This window comes from Prionailurus viverrinus, chromosome B4 (assembly GCF_022837055.1).
Source record: "Prionailurus viverrinus isolate Anna chromosome B4, UM_Priviv_1.0, whole genome shotgun sequence".
In the NCBI taxonomy this organism is placed as follows: domain Eukaryota; kingdom Metazoa; phylum Chordata; class Mammalia; order Carnivora; family Felidae; genus Prionailurus; species Prionailurus viverrinus.
In genome coordinates this window covers 34421506-34435311 of record NC_062567.1, presented here as the reverse complement: position 1 = coordinate 34435311, position 13806 = coordinate 34421506, and the positions used below count along the sequence as shown (strand labels likewise).

Here is a 13806-nt window from a genome sequence, read left to right as displayed (position 1 = left end):
CTAGGTCACTGTCTTGTGTAAAGTCACAACCTTTGAGGGATCATAAAAGTGCTTTCTAGGGAAAAGATGGAGCAGAGTGGCCAAGAGCACAGACACAAGTTAGAAAGTTCTGGCTTGAATCCTGACCCTCTGGTTATTTGCCGTGTGGCTCTCTAACTTCGCTTCCCTCAATTCTAGAATGCAGTGATATCCAGTTGTGGGATTGACAGGGGACTAAATGAAAATATGAGTGCAAAGTGCCCAGTAAGTAGTGGTTCTTAACTATCAGCATCTGACATTGGAGTTTCACAACGGGGCTCACATTCTTTTATACATTGTGTTAGTATAATAATCCTAGAGATATTAAGATAGTGTTTCCCCATCATACACATGAAGAAAGTGAATCTTAGAAATGGCCGGTTCCAGCTCATAAATGACGAAGCAAGGGCTAGAATCCAGCTCAGCAAATTATATGTTTTACCTTCAAAATCTTACCTAGAATCTGACCATTTTCATTACCACTACCAGCACCCTATGAAAACCCTGCAGGTTTTCATCCTTCCCTGGCTCCTAGACTGGCCTTCAGTTTCTACTCCTGCCTCCTTAGCCAAATCTCCACACAGCAGCCAGAATGATTTTGTTAAAATTTAAGTGGCTTTATGTCATGTCTCACTTTAAAGCTCTCCAATGAGCTTCTCATCCCATACAGAGAAAAAAAGCTATAACCCCTATAATTGCCTCCAAGGCCCTTTTCAATCTACCTCCATCACTTCTGTCCTCCTTTCCCAGTGCTCCCCCAGTCAAATGCTCCAGCTACACCGACCCCCTTGCTGTTCCCTGGATGCTATAGGCACAGGGCCACCTCAGGGCTTTTGCACTGGTTGGTCCTTCTACCTAGTGTTTGCCCCTGAAATCTGAGTGGCTGATTCCCCCACCTCCTTCAGAGCATTAGTCCTGTGTCCTCTCAGTATGACCTTCCCTGATGACTCTATTTAAAATGACAACTCCCACCCCTAAAACTCCCAATCCCTCCTCCCTGTTTTACTTTTCTCCCTAGCACTTCTTTGAACATAATACATATTAATCATTTATTTTGTTTATGGTATGTGTCTTGCCACTAGAACAAAAATTCCATGAGGGCAGGGAGCTTTGTTTTTGTGCATTTTCATAACCCCACTGCTTAGAACAGAGCCTGGCACATAGTAGGAGCTCTATTAAATATCTGTTGAATGAATGTAAATCAAGCATTCTTTTCACTAAACCTTTTCTCTCTCCTTGAAGCTTCTGCACACCCAGAAAAGTATTGTTTCATCTTGACAGGACAAGATGTCCTGTATATGAAAGATGCTAGGCTCTGAGTAAAACCAGACTCACTAGGAGAAATGTCAAAAATGCCAAGCAAAAGGCTCGGGAATTGAATTTTCCTCAGAATTGTCTCAGAGATCCTCCAGTCAACCCAAAGGTATATAGGCCTAAAAGTGCCCTGAAGCAAAAGCCGTAGGCCACCAAAAATTTGCAACATTTTTACAAAAGGAACTCCCCTGAAATCTGGATCAAATCACTGTCTGACAAGCTGGTTGTCAAGGGTGATTTCAGCATCATTAGAATATATGAATGAATGAATGAATGAATGAGGGTTGAAGGAAAGAAGGGAGGAGGGAAGAAAGAAAGAAAGAAAGAAAGAAAAAATATATGATAAAGAAGATATTAGAATAAAACAGGTTTTTAAAATTGGACTCATCCGGCCACCTGGGTGGCTCATTTGGTTAAGGGTCCAGCTCTTGATTTCAGCTCAGGTCATGATCTTGCCATTTGTGAGTTTGAGCCCCACATCAGGCTCTGCACTGACAATTTGGAGCCTGCTTGCGATTCTCTCCTTCTCTATCTGCCCCTACCTCTCTCTCTCTCTCTCTCTCTCTCTCAAAATAAGTAAATAAACTTTAAAAAATAAAATAAAATTGGAGTGATCTGACGAATATTTTTTCAAGTGCTTATGAGGTAGGCAGCACTGTGCTAGTCACAAAGGATACAGAGATAAAGATACCTTTTCTGTCCTCAAGATCTTGCTGACCTGTGGGAAAACCAGACCAACAGCCCAAAAGTAAGGCAAGTGCCACAGCAGAGTCAGGGCTCAGTGCAGGTAATACTACATGTATTTAAGAACACGGGGTGCCTGCGTGGCTCAGTCGGTTGGGCAGCCAACTCTTGATTTCCACTCAGGTCATGATCTCATGGTTCATGAGTTCGAACCTGGTGTCTGGGTCTGCACTCACAGCATAGAGCCTGCTTGGATTCACTCAAGCCCCTCCTTGCTCTGCCCCTTCCTCGCTTGCTGTCTCTCTCTCTCAAAAATAAATTAACTTTAAAGGCCAAGAAGAAAGGAAACCTATTGAATCTTGGGGCATCAGGGGAGGAAGCTCCAAGATTTGACTCTTCACTTGCAAAATGGTGGAATGAAGGTGGCAGAGATCAGCAAAAGAATGCCTAGGAAGGGATCAAAAGTTTGAGGACAAGAGGGGCCTTGCTAAACATTGCAAAATGTGCCTCCCTGGCAAGAAAAAGACTCAGACTCCAGTTCAGAACTGACTACCTTACCTGAATAACAACAAAAAATTAATCATGGCACATATAGGGCCTTGGTGACGGATCAGCACTGAGAGTTGTAGTGCTGAGGGTCCAAGCAGGACAGCTCTCCATCTGTGCTGTCCAATAGGGTATTTTCCAGCTACATGTGGATGTTCGTGTTTAAGTTCATTAAAATTAAATACAAGTTTTAAAATTTGGTTCCTCACACACACTAGGCACATTTCAAGTCCTCAATAACCGCACGTAGCTAGCACCCACCACGCTGGATAGTACAGAGAACACTGTCATTATCACCGATAAGTTCTCTTGGACGGCACTAGAGATTTTTAATTGTTGTTACTTTCAGTCAAATAGACTCAGCAGTTCTATGGCCATAGGTAGTTCTTGTTGTCTTACGAGAGAGTCACATGCAATCTTATAAGCACAGGAGAAATTAATTGTTACAAATTGTAATGAAGACATACAAAACAGTTTATTCTCTGGTTAAGTCCAGATGACCTGTGAGTTAGAAAGACCTAGGATAGTATCAGAAAGAAGCCATGAGAAACAAAACTAATGGACAAACAATACATATATACACCTAAGTAATCATACTTCAAATTGAAATAAGTAAATGGCTAAACTACATAGAAAGGAATCGATTCTATTTGCATAACACATGCTTTCATAATACATGAGTTGAATGCATTATTTTTAAAAAATTTTTTTAACATTTATTTATTTTTTAGAGACAGAGCATGAGCAGGGGAGGGGCAGAGAGAGAGGGAGACACAGAATCCAAAGCAGGCTCCAGGCTCCAAGGCATCAGCACAGAGCCTGACGCAGGGCTCGAACTCACGAACCACAAGATCATGACCTGAGTCGAAGTCGGACGCTTAACCAACTGAGCCACCCAGGTGCCCCCATTATCATTTTTTTAATTTTTTTTTAAGTCTGTGACATTTTTCCTGTGATGCTGGTGAATTCTCACTCTGACTTCTGATCCAAGATTTCCATGACCTACTTGACAGACTTCTAGTGTGTGCCAAGTTATGGTTGGGGATACTCAGGACATAAGGATAATCTCAGTCTTGGCTAATGTGGTGTTTAGAAATGGACTCTCTAGAGATGACCTTACCTGTGTTCCACTCATGGTGGCAGCTTCCCCAGGGAAGGTCGATGGTGAAGCTGCTAAAGAGGTAGAAGAGGGCCCAGGCCAGGACAATGATGTAGTAGATGTTGAGGAGGATGACAATCATCTGGGAGGCATAGCCGATGCCTGGAGGGGAAAACTGCAGAATTGGGCTAAGGACAGTGGACAGATTTCTCATAAGCCACCCCTCCCAGTTTAGGAGGGGGTTTGTACTCCACTGTCAGGGCCCTTAAACATTGCTGGGTCCAGGCTCATTGACTCTCTCCTCAATCTCCCCAGCAGGTGAGGAGAGACTTTTCTCTCTGCCTTCCATTGCTGTGCCCTGGATTCCTGTGAATTTTCTTCTTTACCGGTTCTGAAAATTCCCTGATTTTCAATAGTTAATGTTCCCTGGAATTAGGCTGATATATTTCTGAAATATAAAAACACATGTTAAGAGCAGAAACAGGGGCATCTGGCTGAGCTCAGCTCATAGACCATGAGACTCTTGATCTCAGGGTCATGAGTTCAAGCCCCACATTGAGGGTAGAGCGTACTTGGGGGAAAAAAAAAAGAGCAGGAATAGACAATTCACACAAGAAGAAATACAAATAGATCTTTCCTAATAATTGTAGGTATGCAAAAGGAAACAATGATGAGGTACCTTTCTGTATAGCCAGATGTAATGAAATTTGTTACAAATGATGTAACTCAGTGATCTCCAAATTTGTCCAAATATTAGAAATACCTGAGAATATTTTTAAAATTTCAAAGTCTAGACCAGACTCCAGACCAATTAAATCATGATCCCTGGGGATGGGATACAGGCCTCAGGATGTTTTGAAGATCCCCAAGTGATTCCAACTTGCAGACAAGTTTGGGAACCACAAATACCTTGGAGTCATTAAAGATAAGGGGGAAAGATACTTACTCATATCTAATGACATGGCAAGTCAATATAACATTTCCATAGAACAATTTAATAAGCTAGACCAAGGGACATCAACTTGATTGTCCATTTGATCCAGCAATCCTCATCCTGGAAATTTATCCCAAAGAAATAATTCCCCAAAAAGAGGCAGAAAGCTATCTCAACAAATACACATGATAGCAGAATATAAAAATGTTATAAGTAATTGAAAATAATTAAAAAGCCCCAAACAGAGAACTGTTAATTATGATATACCCACTCAACTGAAGTTTATGCAATCATTAAATTATTATTGTGTTGGGGCGTCTGGGTGGCTCAGTTGATTGAATGTCTGATTCTTGGTTTCAGCACAAGTCATGATTCCAGGGTTGTGATATCAAGCCCTGCATCAGGCTTCATGCTGAGCGTGGAGCCTGCTTGTCATTCTCTCTCTCTCTCTCTCTCTCTCTCTCAACCTCTCCCTGTCTCCCTCACTCATGTGTTTTCTCTCTCTAAAATAATAAAATAAAATAAATAAAATAAAATAATTGTTGGGTAGAGGATGGAAAAACTGAAAAGTGGGAACATAAACCGTGTATGTTCCAGATTAACAGATATGTTAGCTCTATTCAGAGAGACAGAAAGAATGAAATAAACCCCCCAAACTGGAAACAACACAAATGTTCTTCAGTGGGTGATGGTTAAATGAACTGTGGTACATCCATACCATGGAATACTATTCAGCATTAAAAAAGAATAAACGAACTCTTTATACAAGAACTGGGATGGATCTCAAGGGCATCATGCTGAGTAAAAAAGCTAATCTCAAAAGACTATAGACTGCGCAATTCTATTTATATAACATTCCCAAAATGACAAAATTATAGATATAGAGAACAAATTAGTGGTTGCCAGGGGCTAAGGATGGGTCAGGAAGGGGTAGGTGTAACTACATAGGAGTAGCATGACAGAGATCTTTGTGATAATGGAAGAGTATGTATATTGATTGTAGTGATGGTCACACAAATCTACATATGTGATAAGATAACACAGAATTATACACACGCGCACACACACACACACACATAAATGAGTGCTTGGAAAATTGGGGAAATCTGAATAAGGTCTGTGGATAGTACCAACGTTAACTTCCAGGTCCTGATATTTTTTAATAGTTAAGTAACATCTTAACATCTTGGGGAAAGTTGGGTGAAGGGTACATATGACCTCCCCATACTATTTTTGCAACTTTCTGTGACTATATATTATTTCAAAATAGACACTTAAAGAAAATCCTATAGAAAGAGAAATATTGAAATTAAACACCCTCAAGTCTAAATAGCAATTGTGTCAAGACAGTAGAATTATTAATGATATTTTTTGCCATTTAAAATTCTCTTTATTTGTTTTGTAATTAATTAAATATGCTTTGAAAAATACAAAATCATTGTTATGCATGTGTAAACTATATAGCTAAGATAGCTTTGCACTCTACTTATTTAACCTAAAGCCTTTTTCCCCTTCTTCACCCCCATCTTCTCCATTCTCTCAGAGACCAGGGGATTAGCTCAGCCCTAAATCCACAAGTGGGGGGTTTAACATAAAGACACAAAGTCTTTAAGTCTGTGACATTTTGCTTGCCATTCTGATGAATTCTCACTCTGATCTTTGACCCAAGATTTCCATGACCTACTTGGCAGATTTCTAATATACCCCAAGTTAGTAGCACGGCTACTAAATCCAGTCATTCCAAATAAGGTTTATAACCATGTATGCAGATATCCTGGAATCAGGCACAGGGCTACTCACCCTCAAAGATGGGGCAAATCTTCCTCCAGGCTGTGATGCCTCCCTGGCTAGTGTACTGGCCCAGTGCTGTCTCCAAGAGGAAGACAGGAATGCCACAGGTAAAGAGGAAGATGAGGTAGGGGATGAAAAAGGCACCTGTGGGGTGGGAAACAGGCTTTCCATTACCTGGCACCACCCTCCTCATAGTCCACATTCATCTCCTCCCATCACCACCCCACGTTGCCAGTCAGAATCCCCAGGGGTGCAGGACATGCAAAATGCAGGGGACATCTGTCCAGATATCTGGAACCATAGCAGAAATCAAGAGTCACCAAGTTACCTAACGAGCCCTTTTTATCACTGAAAGTTTCAATCTATACCTACCAAGGCTTGCTCCCCATCGAACATCAATTATTACTTTAATTACACAAAACTTGTGGCCACAGCAAGGCGCTCATTGAATAATGGACATCCAGGAGCATTAACACAGCCCACAGACTATAATTTTTTCCAAGGAAATGACTGCTTTTAATGGTAGAGAGAGACTTTTAGCAGACTGAAATCAGATTTCCCTTTAGTAATCCTTTCTCCTTCTGTTTTTCATAATTATTGGCTGAGACAAGTGTACTGATTCTGGAAATGCTGGCATTTTCTCCACTGTGGACCTCTATCTGTTGGCAAGGTAGATAGGGCAGTTCACAGAGTACCAGGGAAGAGAGAACTGCACACAGAAGGAGATCCAAATATCTGCGGAGAGTCCCCTTCTAGCTTTCAACTGAGTGCCACTCAGCATCTACATAGGAGGAAATGACCCGAACTAAGGGAAAGAACCATTCAGAAAGATTGAGAGTAATCGTGCTCACACAGGGCTGGGAAGAGTGCTGGCTCCCACTAGCCAGACTGGATAGTCCCAGAATTCTCAAGGCATTGGGAAGAGAAGGTATTTCCTCAGAAGTGGGGAATGATTAGCCCTAGATTGAGCACAGCTCTGGTTCTCCCTAACAAATCTTAGAAGCAAAACCCAAAAGTATCAAATAACTTCACTGGTCCCGAGCAAAGCTCAAGAATTTTTATAGAAATATAAAAATCCCAATAAAAATACTGTTCAGAAATGAAAGTGAAGTAATGCTTCTTAAGACAAGCAAAACTTGAAAGAATCCATCACCAAAAGATCTGTACTACAAGCGATGTTAGAGAAAAACCTTCAGCCAGAGGGAAATGATGCCAGAGAGATATATGAATCTACACAAAGGAACGAAGAATGTTAGAAATGTTACATACACAAGTAAACATATAAGAATTTTTTTCTTATCACCCAAATCTCTTTGAAAAGTTAACTGACTGGTTACACAATGTAAGGTGGAGTTTATAACAGATGAAAAAGTAAAACGTGTAACAACAAGAGCACAAAAGTCAGGAGGAGAGAGATGGAAATGTATTATTGTAGGGTTCTTATATGTAAAGTGGTATAATATTACTTGAGGGTGAATTGTGATAAATTGAAGATGTATGCTACAGGGGCACCTGGGTGGCCCAGTTGGTTGACTTGAGCTCAGGTCATGATCTCTCAGTTCATGAATTCAAGTCCTGCATCAGGTTCTGTGCTGTCACCGCAGAGCCTGCTTCAGATTCTCTCTCTCTCTCTCTCTCTCTCTCTCTCTCTGCCCCTCCCCAACTCCCATTCTCTCTCCCTCAAAAATAAACATTAAAAAAAACCCCAATGTATGCTACAAAACCTAAAACAATCATTCAACTAACATAACAAAGGCTTATGGCTAATAAGTCATCAAAGGAAGAAAGCCAACAATGGAATAATAAAAAATATTCAATTAATTCAAAAGAAAGCAGAAGGATAGGAAAAGGGGAACAAAGAACTGATAAGACAAGTAGGAAACAAAAAGCAAGATAATTTTATTTAAATTTAACTGTATGAATAATTGCTTTAAATGTAAATAGTCTAAATGTCCCAAATAAATGGCAGAGATTGTCAGATTGGCTTCAAAATAAAAACAAGGTTCAGCTACATGTTGCTTAAAAGAAATGCACTTTAAATATCAACACATGAAAAGGAAATCCTGCCTTTTGAGATTACATGAATAGACCTCGAAGACATTACATTTTCAGAGAGAGAATAACAAATACTGATTGTTCTCATATATGGAATCCAAAAAAGCCAAATTTGGAGTGCCTGGCTGGCTCAGTCAGAAGAGCATGTGACTCTTGATCTTGGAGTTGTGAGTTCGACCCCCACATTGGGTGTAGAGATTACTAAAACAACAAACAAACTTAAAATAAAAATTAAAAAGCCAAATCTGTGGAATTAAAGGGTAGAATGGTGGTTGCCAAAGACCTGGGGATGGAGGAAATGAAACGGTTTAAAATGAAAGTTAATGGGGAATAGAGCTCTCCAGTCCTTCACCTTTCAAATCTCTGGCCTGTAGTCTACACATCCATAAGTCAGGCACCGAGGAAGGCACCTGATTACCAGAAGGGCAAAGAAATAAAGATCATAAACACCTCAGCCTAATAAGTCCATAAGTCAACCCAAGACTTGTTGAGTAGGAAAGGAAAATAAGGGAAGACAGAACTTAGTAGCTGATATGGACAGTTACTGCTCAGAGTTGAAAGCATGGCAGAAAAAAAGGAGAGAGAAGAGGGAGAGACAGAAAGACCGAGAGAAAGAGAATTTTTGCCCAGCTCAAGCCCCACCTCCCTATCTTTATGCTACCTGCTCTTTCCCAATAAATCAAGCCAATGTTTAACTGCAGTAGGTTCCATGGTCAGCTCTATGCCTCTCCTCCTCTGCCTCTTTGAGCACGTGCGCAGCTGGCCACAAGGGGCAAGGTTCACACTCAATAAGCAGAGCCACTAGTCCTACAAAGGGAAGGGGTAGAAGAGAGATGGGACCCAGAGGGAGCCAGGTGCAGATTGGGGAGTCCTTTGGGGGCCCCCTGCCTCTTTCCCCACAGCCCCAGTCACCACCATTAAAAGATGGAGCTAGTCCTAGAGGTGGAGGATGGAGTTCAGTTACCTGCTCCCTATTCCTGTGGGTTAGTCTCCTTCTCCAAATTCTAAAAGGTCCTGACCTGTTCCCCCATGAGATGGAGAGGCCACATGCCCAACCTAGAGGGGAATCATTCTGTAGGCCACCCTTCACAAAAGCAGCACACTCTGTGGTGTCATCTGTAATGTTCCAGCTAATATTTTAAAACATAAACAGATGAGATTCCACATGAGCAACACAGCAGTGAGCATACATGAACAGTTATGTGCTGCAGTCACCACTAATCTGGCCACTCCTGGGGGGTGAGTAATTAACTGAAAATGGTAACAAATAATCACACACTACTAAAATAGCTATTACTGTTACATGGAGGAAAAAAGTGTTCTTCTCTTCTCTCTGTTCCTACGTACTGACAAGCAACAGCAAGGTGACCAGTTCTCCCTGAGGCCAGGTACCATTTAATCCTCTTTGCCTTCATCTCCCTATGGTCTAGAGCTGCCCTTCCCCCACAGCCTGCTCCTCTAAGATCCCCATTCCTAGAGATCCAGTTGCGGGACATTCTGCTGTAGCCTTACATGCAGTCTCCAGGCATCCCAGGTGTTGAGAAACTCAGTCTGCTGGCATCCAGGTCTAGGGAGCTGGAGAGATCCTAGCGGAAGGCCCATGTTCTGAAGCCACCAGGATCTGGGTGTCTGGGGACTGAAGATCAGAAGCAGAGAGGGCTTGGGGGGAGGCGGGGTACAAGGAAGAAGGAAGCACCTGTCCTCGCACAAGGTAACTGATCTCCAGCTGCTGTTCTATGACTAGCAAAAACCAACGATTCTTAGCACAAGTGACCTCTGCCCCTGGTTTTCAGCAACCTGGACTTAGAAATTAAGTGTGGAGGGTGAGGGTGCCTGGGTGGCTCAGTAGGTTAAGTGTCTAACTCTTGATCTCAGCTCAGGTCTTGATCTCAGGGTTGTGAGTTCAGCCCCGTGTTGGGTTCCACAGCCGGTGTGGAGCATACTTTAAAAAAATGAAATTAAGTATAGGGGCGCCTGGCTGGCTCAGTCAGAGGAGCATGAGACCCTTGATCTTGGGGTTGTGAGTTTGAGCCTCATGTTTAATGTAGAGATTACTTAAAAATAAAATCTTTAAAAAGAAAAGGAATTAAGCATAAAATGTTTGGCAGATGGTCTTTTTGTCTGGGCTGAGATTGGCAGGCAAGTAACTTAAATTCCCTTGTGGTAGAGTTGAATTCTCTTGCCAAAACCCTCTCCTACCACCTTTCCCCAACATCATGCCTTTTGAGTTATCCAGAGACTTTTCATCTGCATGGCTAGAACTTTAAGGGATAGGCCCTGGTGGAAGGTCATGTTTGCTTTTCCCTCCAGGGAAATGAGGGTGGAGAGCTTGAGAAATAGTTCTTGGGCCACTTCTCCAGTCAGGAGACCCATCCCCACCACCGCCAGACATACGGGCACATTGTCACTACTACGCGACACTCATATTGGCTTATCCCTCCCCAGGAGGGAGAATACAGACAGCAGAAATGTACTTTGCCCACTCCCAAGTTTTGCCCAAATCACCCATATTTCCTATTTCTAATCATTTTCTTTCCCCATTATCTTGAACCCACTGCAAGCGGTCTTTGCCCCGCCATACCACTGGGACTGCTCCTACAAGGTCACCAAAGGCCTCCATGCCACCAAAGCCAACACTTCATTCTCACTCCATATCTTTCTTAACCTATCTGCGGCATTTGATGCTTGCCTCCCAAAACACTTCATCACCCTGGTATCATCTTTCTTCACTGGTTTCTCCTTCTCTGTCTCCTGATGGTCCCTCCCCTTCCCCCCAGTCCTTGCTCTCTTTTATCACCATCAAAATTCTAATCACTCTCAAATTTATATCTCCCATCCACATCTCTCTCACAGACTCCAGACTCATATGTTTTACTGCTTAGTCGAAATCTCCACTTGATATCTGACAGATATCTCCACTCAGTGTTCCCCAAAGTCAACTCCTTATTTTCTTCTTAAAACCTGCTCCTCTTATGGCCTTCCACATCACAGTAAATGGCAACTCCTTCCTTCGCAGTGCTCAGTCTGCAATCCTTGGACCGCTAAGCCCAGGCAGCAGCAGTGGAAGTGACAAGAGGTGTCAGATTCTGCATACATCATGTGGGGTCTCCAGTCCCAGGCACTCTGGGTTCCTCAAGTCTGTTGGCAGCCAGAGTCCAGGGAGCTGGAGAGCTTCCAGCTGAAGACTCATGCTCTGAAGCCCCCAGAATCTGGGTAATTAGGTAGATCTAACAGTCTGGGAGTGGGAGGGAAGGACTCAAGGATGACTCCGAAATATTTAGCCTTGTAACTGGTCTGCTTCTGCCCCGACTCGTGTACAATCAGTTCTCAACGGCAGCCAAAGAGATTATTTTAAAATGTAAGATCATGCCGCTCCTGCTCAAAACCCTGCCCTGTCTCCCCATGTCACTAGAGCAAAAGCCAAAGTCTTACAATAGCTGACAAGGACCTACATGATCTGCCACCCTCGTCCTATTTACTTCTCTGACCTCAGCTTCTATTTACTCCCCTCCTTGCAACTCCTCAAATAAGCCAGTCAGCTTCTTGCTTTACTACTATTAAATCTTTTGTGTCCTCTGCTTGGAGCACTTTTACCCTCGATATCCACATGACCAGCCCTCTCACTCCTGGCAAAGCTTACTCAAATGTTCTCGATGTGCCCCCTCCACACACAAACACTCCTGATCCTCTTTTCCCAGCTCTAGTGGTCATTTCCCACAGCACCCATTAACTTCCGATATGCTATATAATTTTCTTATTTACTACATTTATTGTTTATTGTCTGGCTCCCTCTTCAAGAATGTAAGCCCCACAAGGACAGGGAATTGTTCTGTTCTGTTTGTAGATGTAGCCCAACAGCTTAGAATAATTCTAGGCAGATAGTTTGTACCCTGTAACTGCTGTTGAATGACTCAGGCAGGGTCGGGGCTTGGTGGGCTGTGTGCTGGGGCAACTGGCTGAGACTGGAGACTCCAAAAAGATATCTGGGGGTGGATTGGCCACAGGTCCCGGACAGCAGGGATTGTGCTCAGCTAGGAGATGATTGAGGCAGGCATCTTGCTCATCCATCTCTCTGAAAAGCCTACCAGTTTCTTCTGATTTTAGATGGGCTTCTTTTAATCACTGTCTCAGCTTCTCTGGTTTTCAACTCTAGTGTTTAACTAGTTTACCTGCTTTTCTATCATCTTCTTGCTTCAGCCCTTTCTCTGCTCTGGAACTCACTTCAAATTGGATCTACCAAATGTTAAAGCTAGAAGGAACCCAAGAAGACATCATTTGTATTTCTTAAGTTTGGAACTAAAATTATATTTTAGGGACTTTTTTAATCTCTGACCTCACCACTAGACAAATATTGATAATAATAAAGGGCCAAGCTTATCTTCCCCTCCTGCCCCAAGCACAAAAGTAGCTGTTTAAAGCTAGGAAGTTGAAGAAAGGGCCCAGAAGCCCAGAAGCAGGCCGATAGGGTCCATTACCTGAGCATGATACACCCCAGAGGACCCCAGCATCCTTCTCCAGAACTTGCTCAGAACATTCCTCTCATCCCCTGGGAGTCCAGGTCCCAGTTGGAGGACCATGGGTTTAAATAAAATCACTAAAGCAGGAGGAAAAGGGTCAAATCAATGTAAGTGGTCTCCATTCTCCTCACCTTCCTTCCCCATATTGGTAGCAAAGGGTCAGAAAGAGGCATCAGTTTGTTCCTTGACAGACAAGGGGGTGAGAAGAGGAAGTGTGGGGACCCATTCTCTGTGGGAGCTTTGTTTTGCTGGGAGATGAAGGGGGCTGAGTGGTGACAGAAAGGTTAAGCTGCTGGGAACCCCAAAACCCAGGCATATCTAGGTCCCTCTCACGAGCACACATCTCCTCGGTTAGTCCCCCTTACCTTGGCAAAGGAGGCTTTCCATTAATTCCCCCGGTGGCCCTGGGTGACTCATGCCCTTCAGAGCAAACCTGGGCATCAGTCTCTAGCTCCAAAGCCCCTCAGAACACTTCCCTCCAGCTGCTGTCATCCATCAAGGAAAAGAGGAGTCCTAAGACCCTGCACTTGATCAAGGGAAGAGATTGTGGGTGGCAGTGTTAGGGATTAAACCGAGAGTTTGACTGGATCCGGGACCCCTGAAAATGTCTCCACTCTCAATCTGAATCAGCATGCTGGAAGGCAGGCTCTCTCCAGGGAGAAAGCAGCCACAGCCATCATACCCACCCTCTTCCCTCACAAGCCCATAGCAAGAACCAAGGGCCCCCGATTCTTTTCTCCTCTTGGGCCTGCATTTCCCCTGGAGACAATATCACACACTCCCAGGCCTACACAGACCCACCACAGAGTCCCAAGGCAGAGTTCAGATCCAAACACTGCCAGACAAGC

At 43.2% G+C, this 13806-nt stretch overlaps 1 protein-coding gene across 2 annotated transcripts in view; it reads right to left on the bottom strand.

Annotated features, from left to right (window-relative positions):
* Positions 1–13806, bottom strand: part of SLC6A13 (solute carrier family 6 member 13) — a 39457-nt gene that overhangs the window by 20395 nt on the left and 5256 nt on the right. For both annotated transcript variants that reach the window (XM_047866334.1, XM_047866335.1), the window contains exons 3-4: positions 6396–6530; positions 3683–3823 (exon numbers count right to left, since the gene is read on the bottom strand). In XM_047866334.1, coding sequence (XP_047722290.1) covers positions 3683–3823; positions 6396–6530 — 276 coding nt within the window. The remainder of the gene's footprint in view (positions 1–3682; positions 3824–6395; positions 6531–13806) is intronic.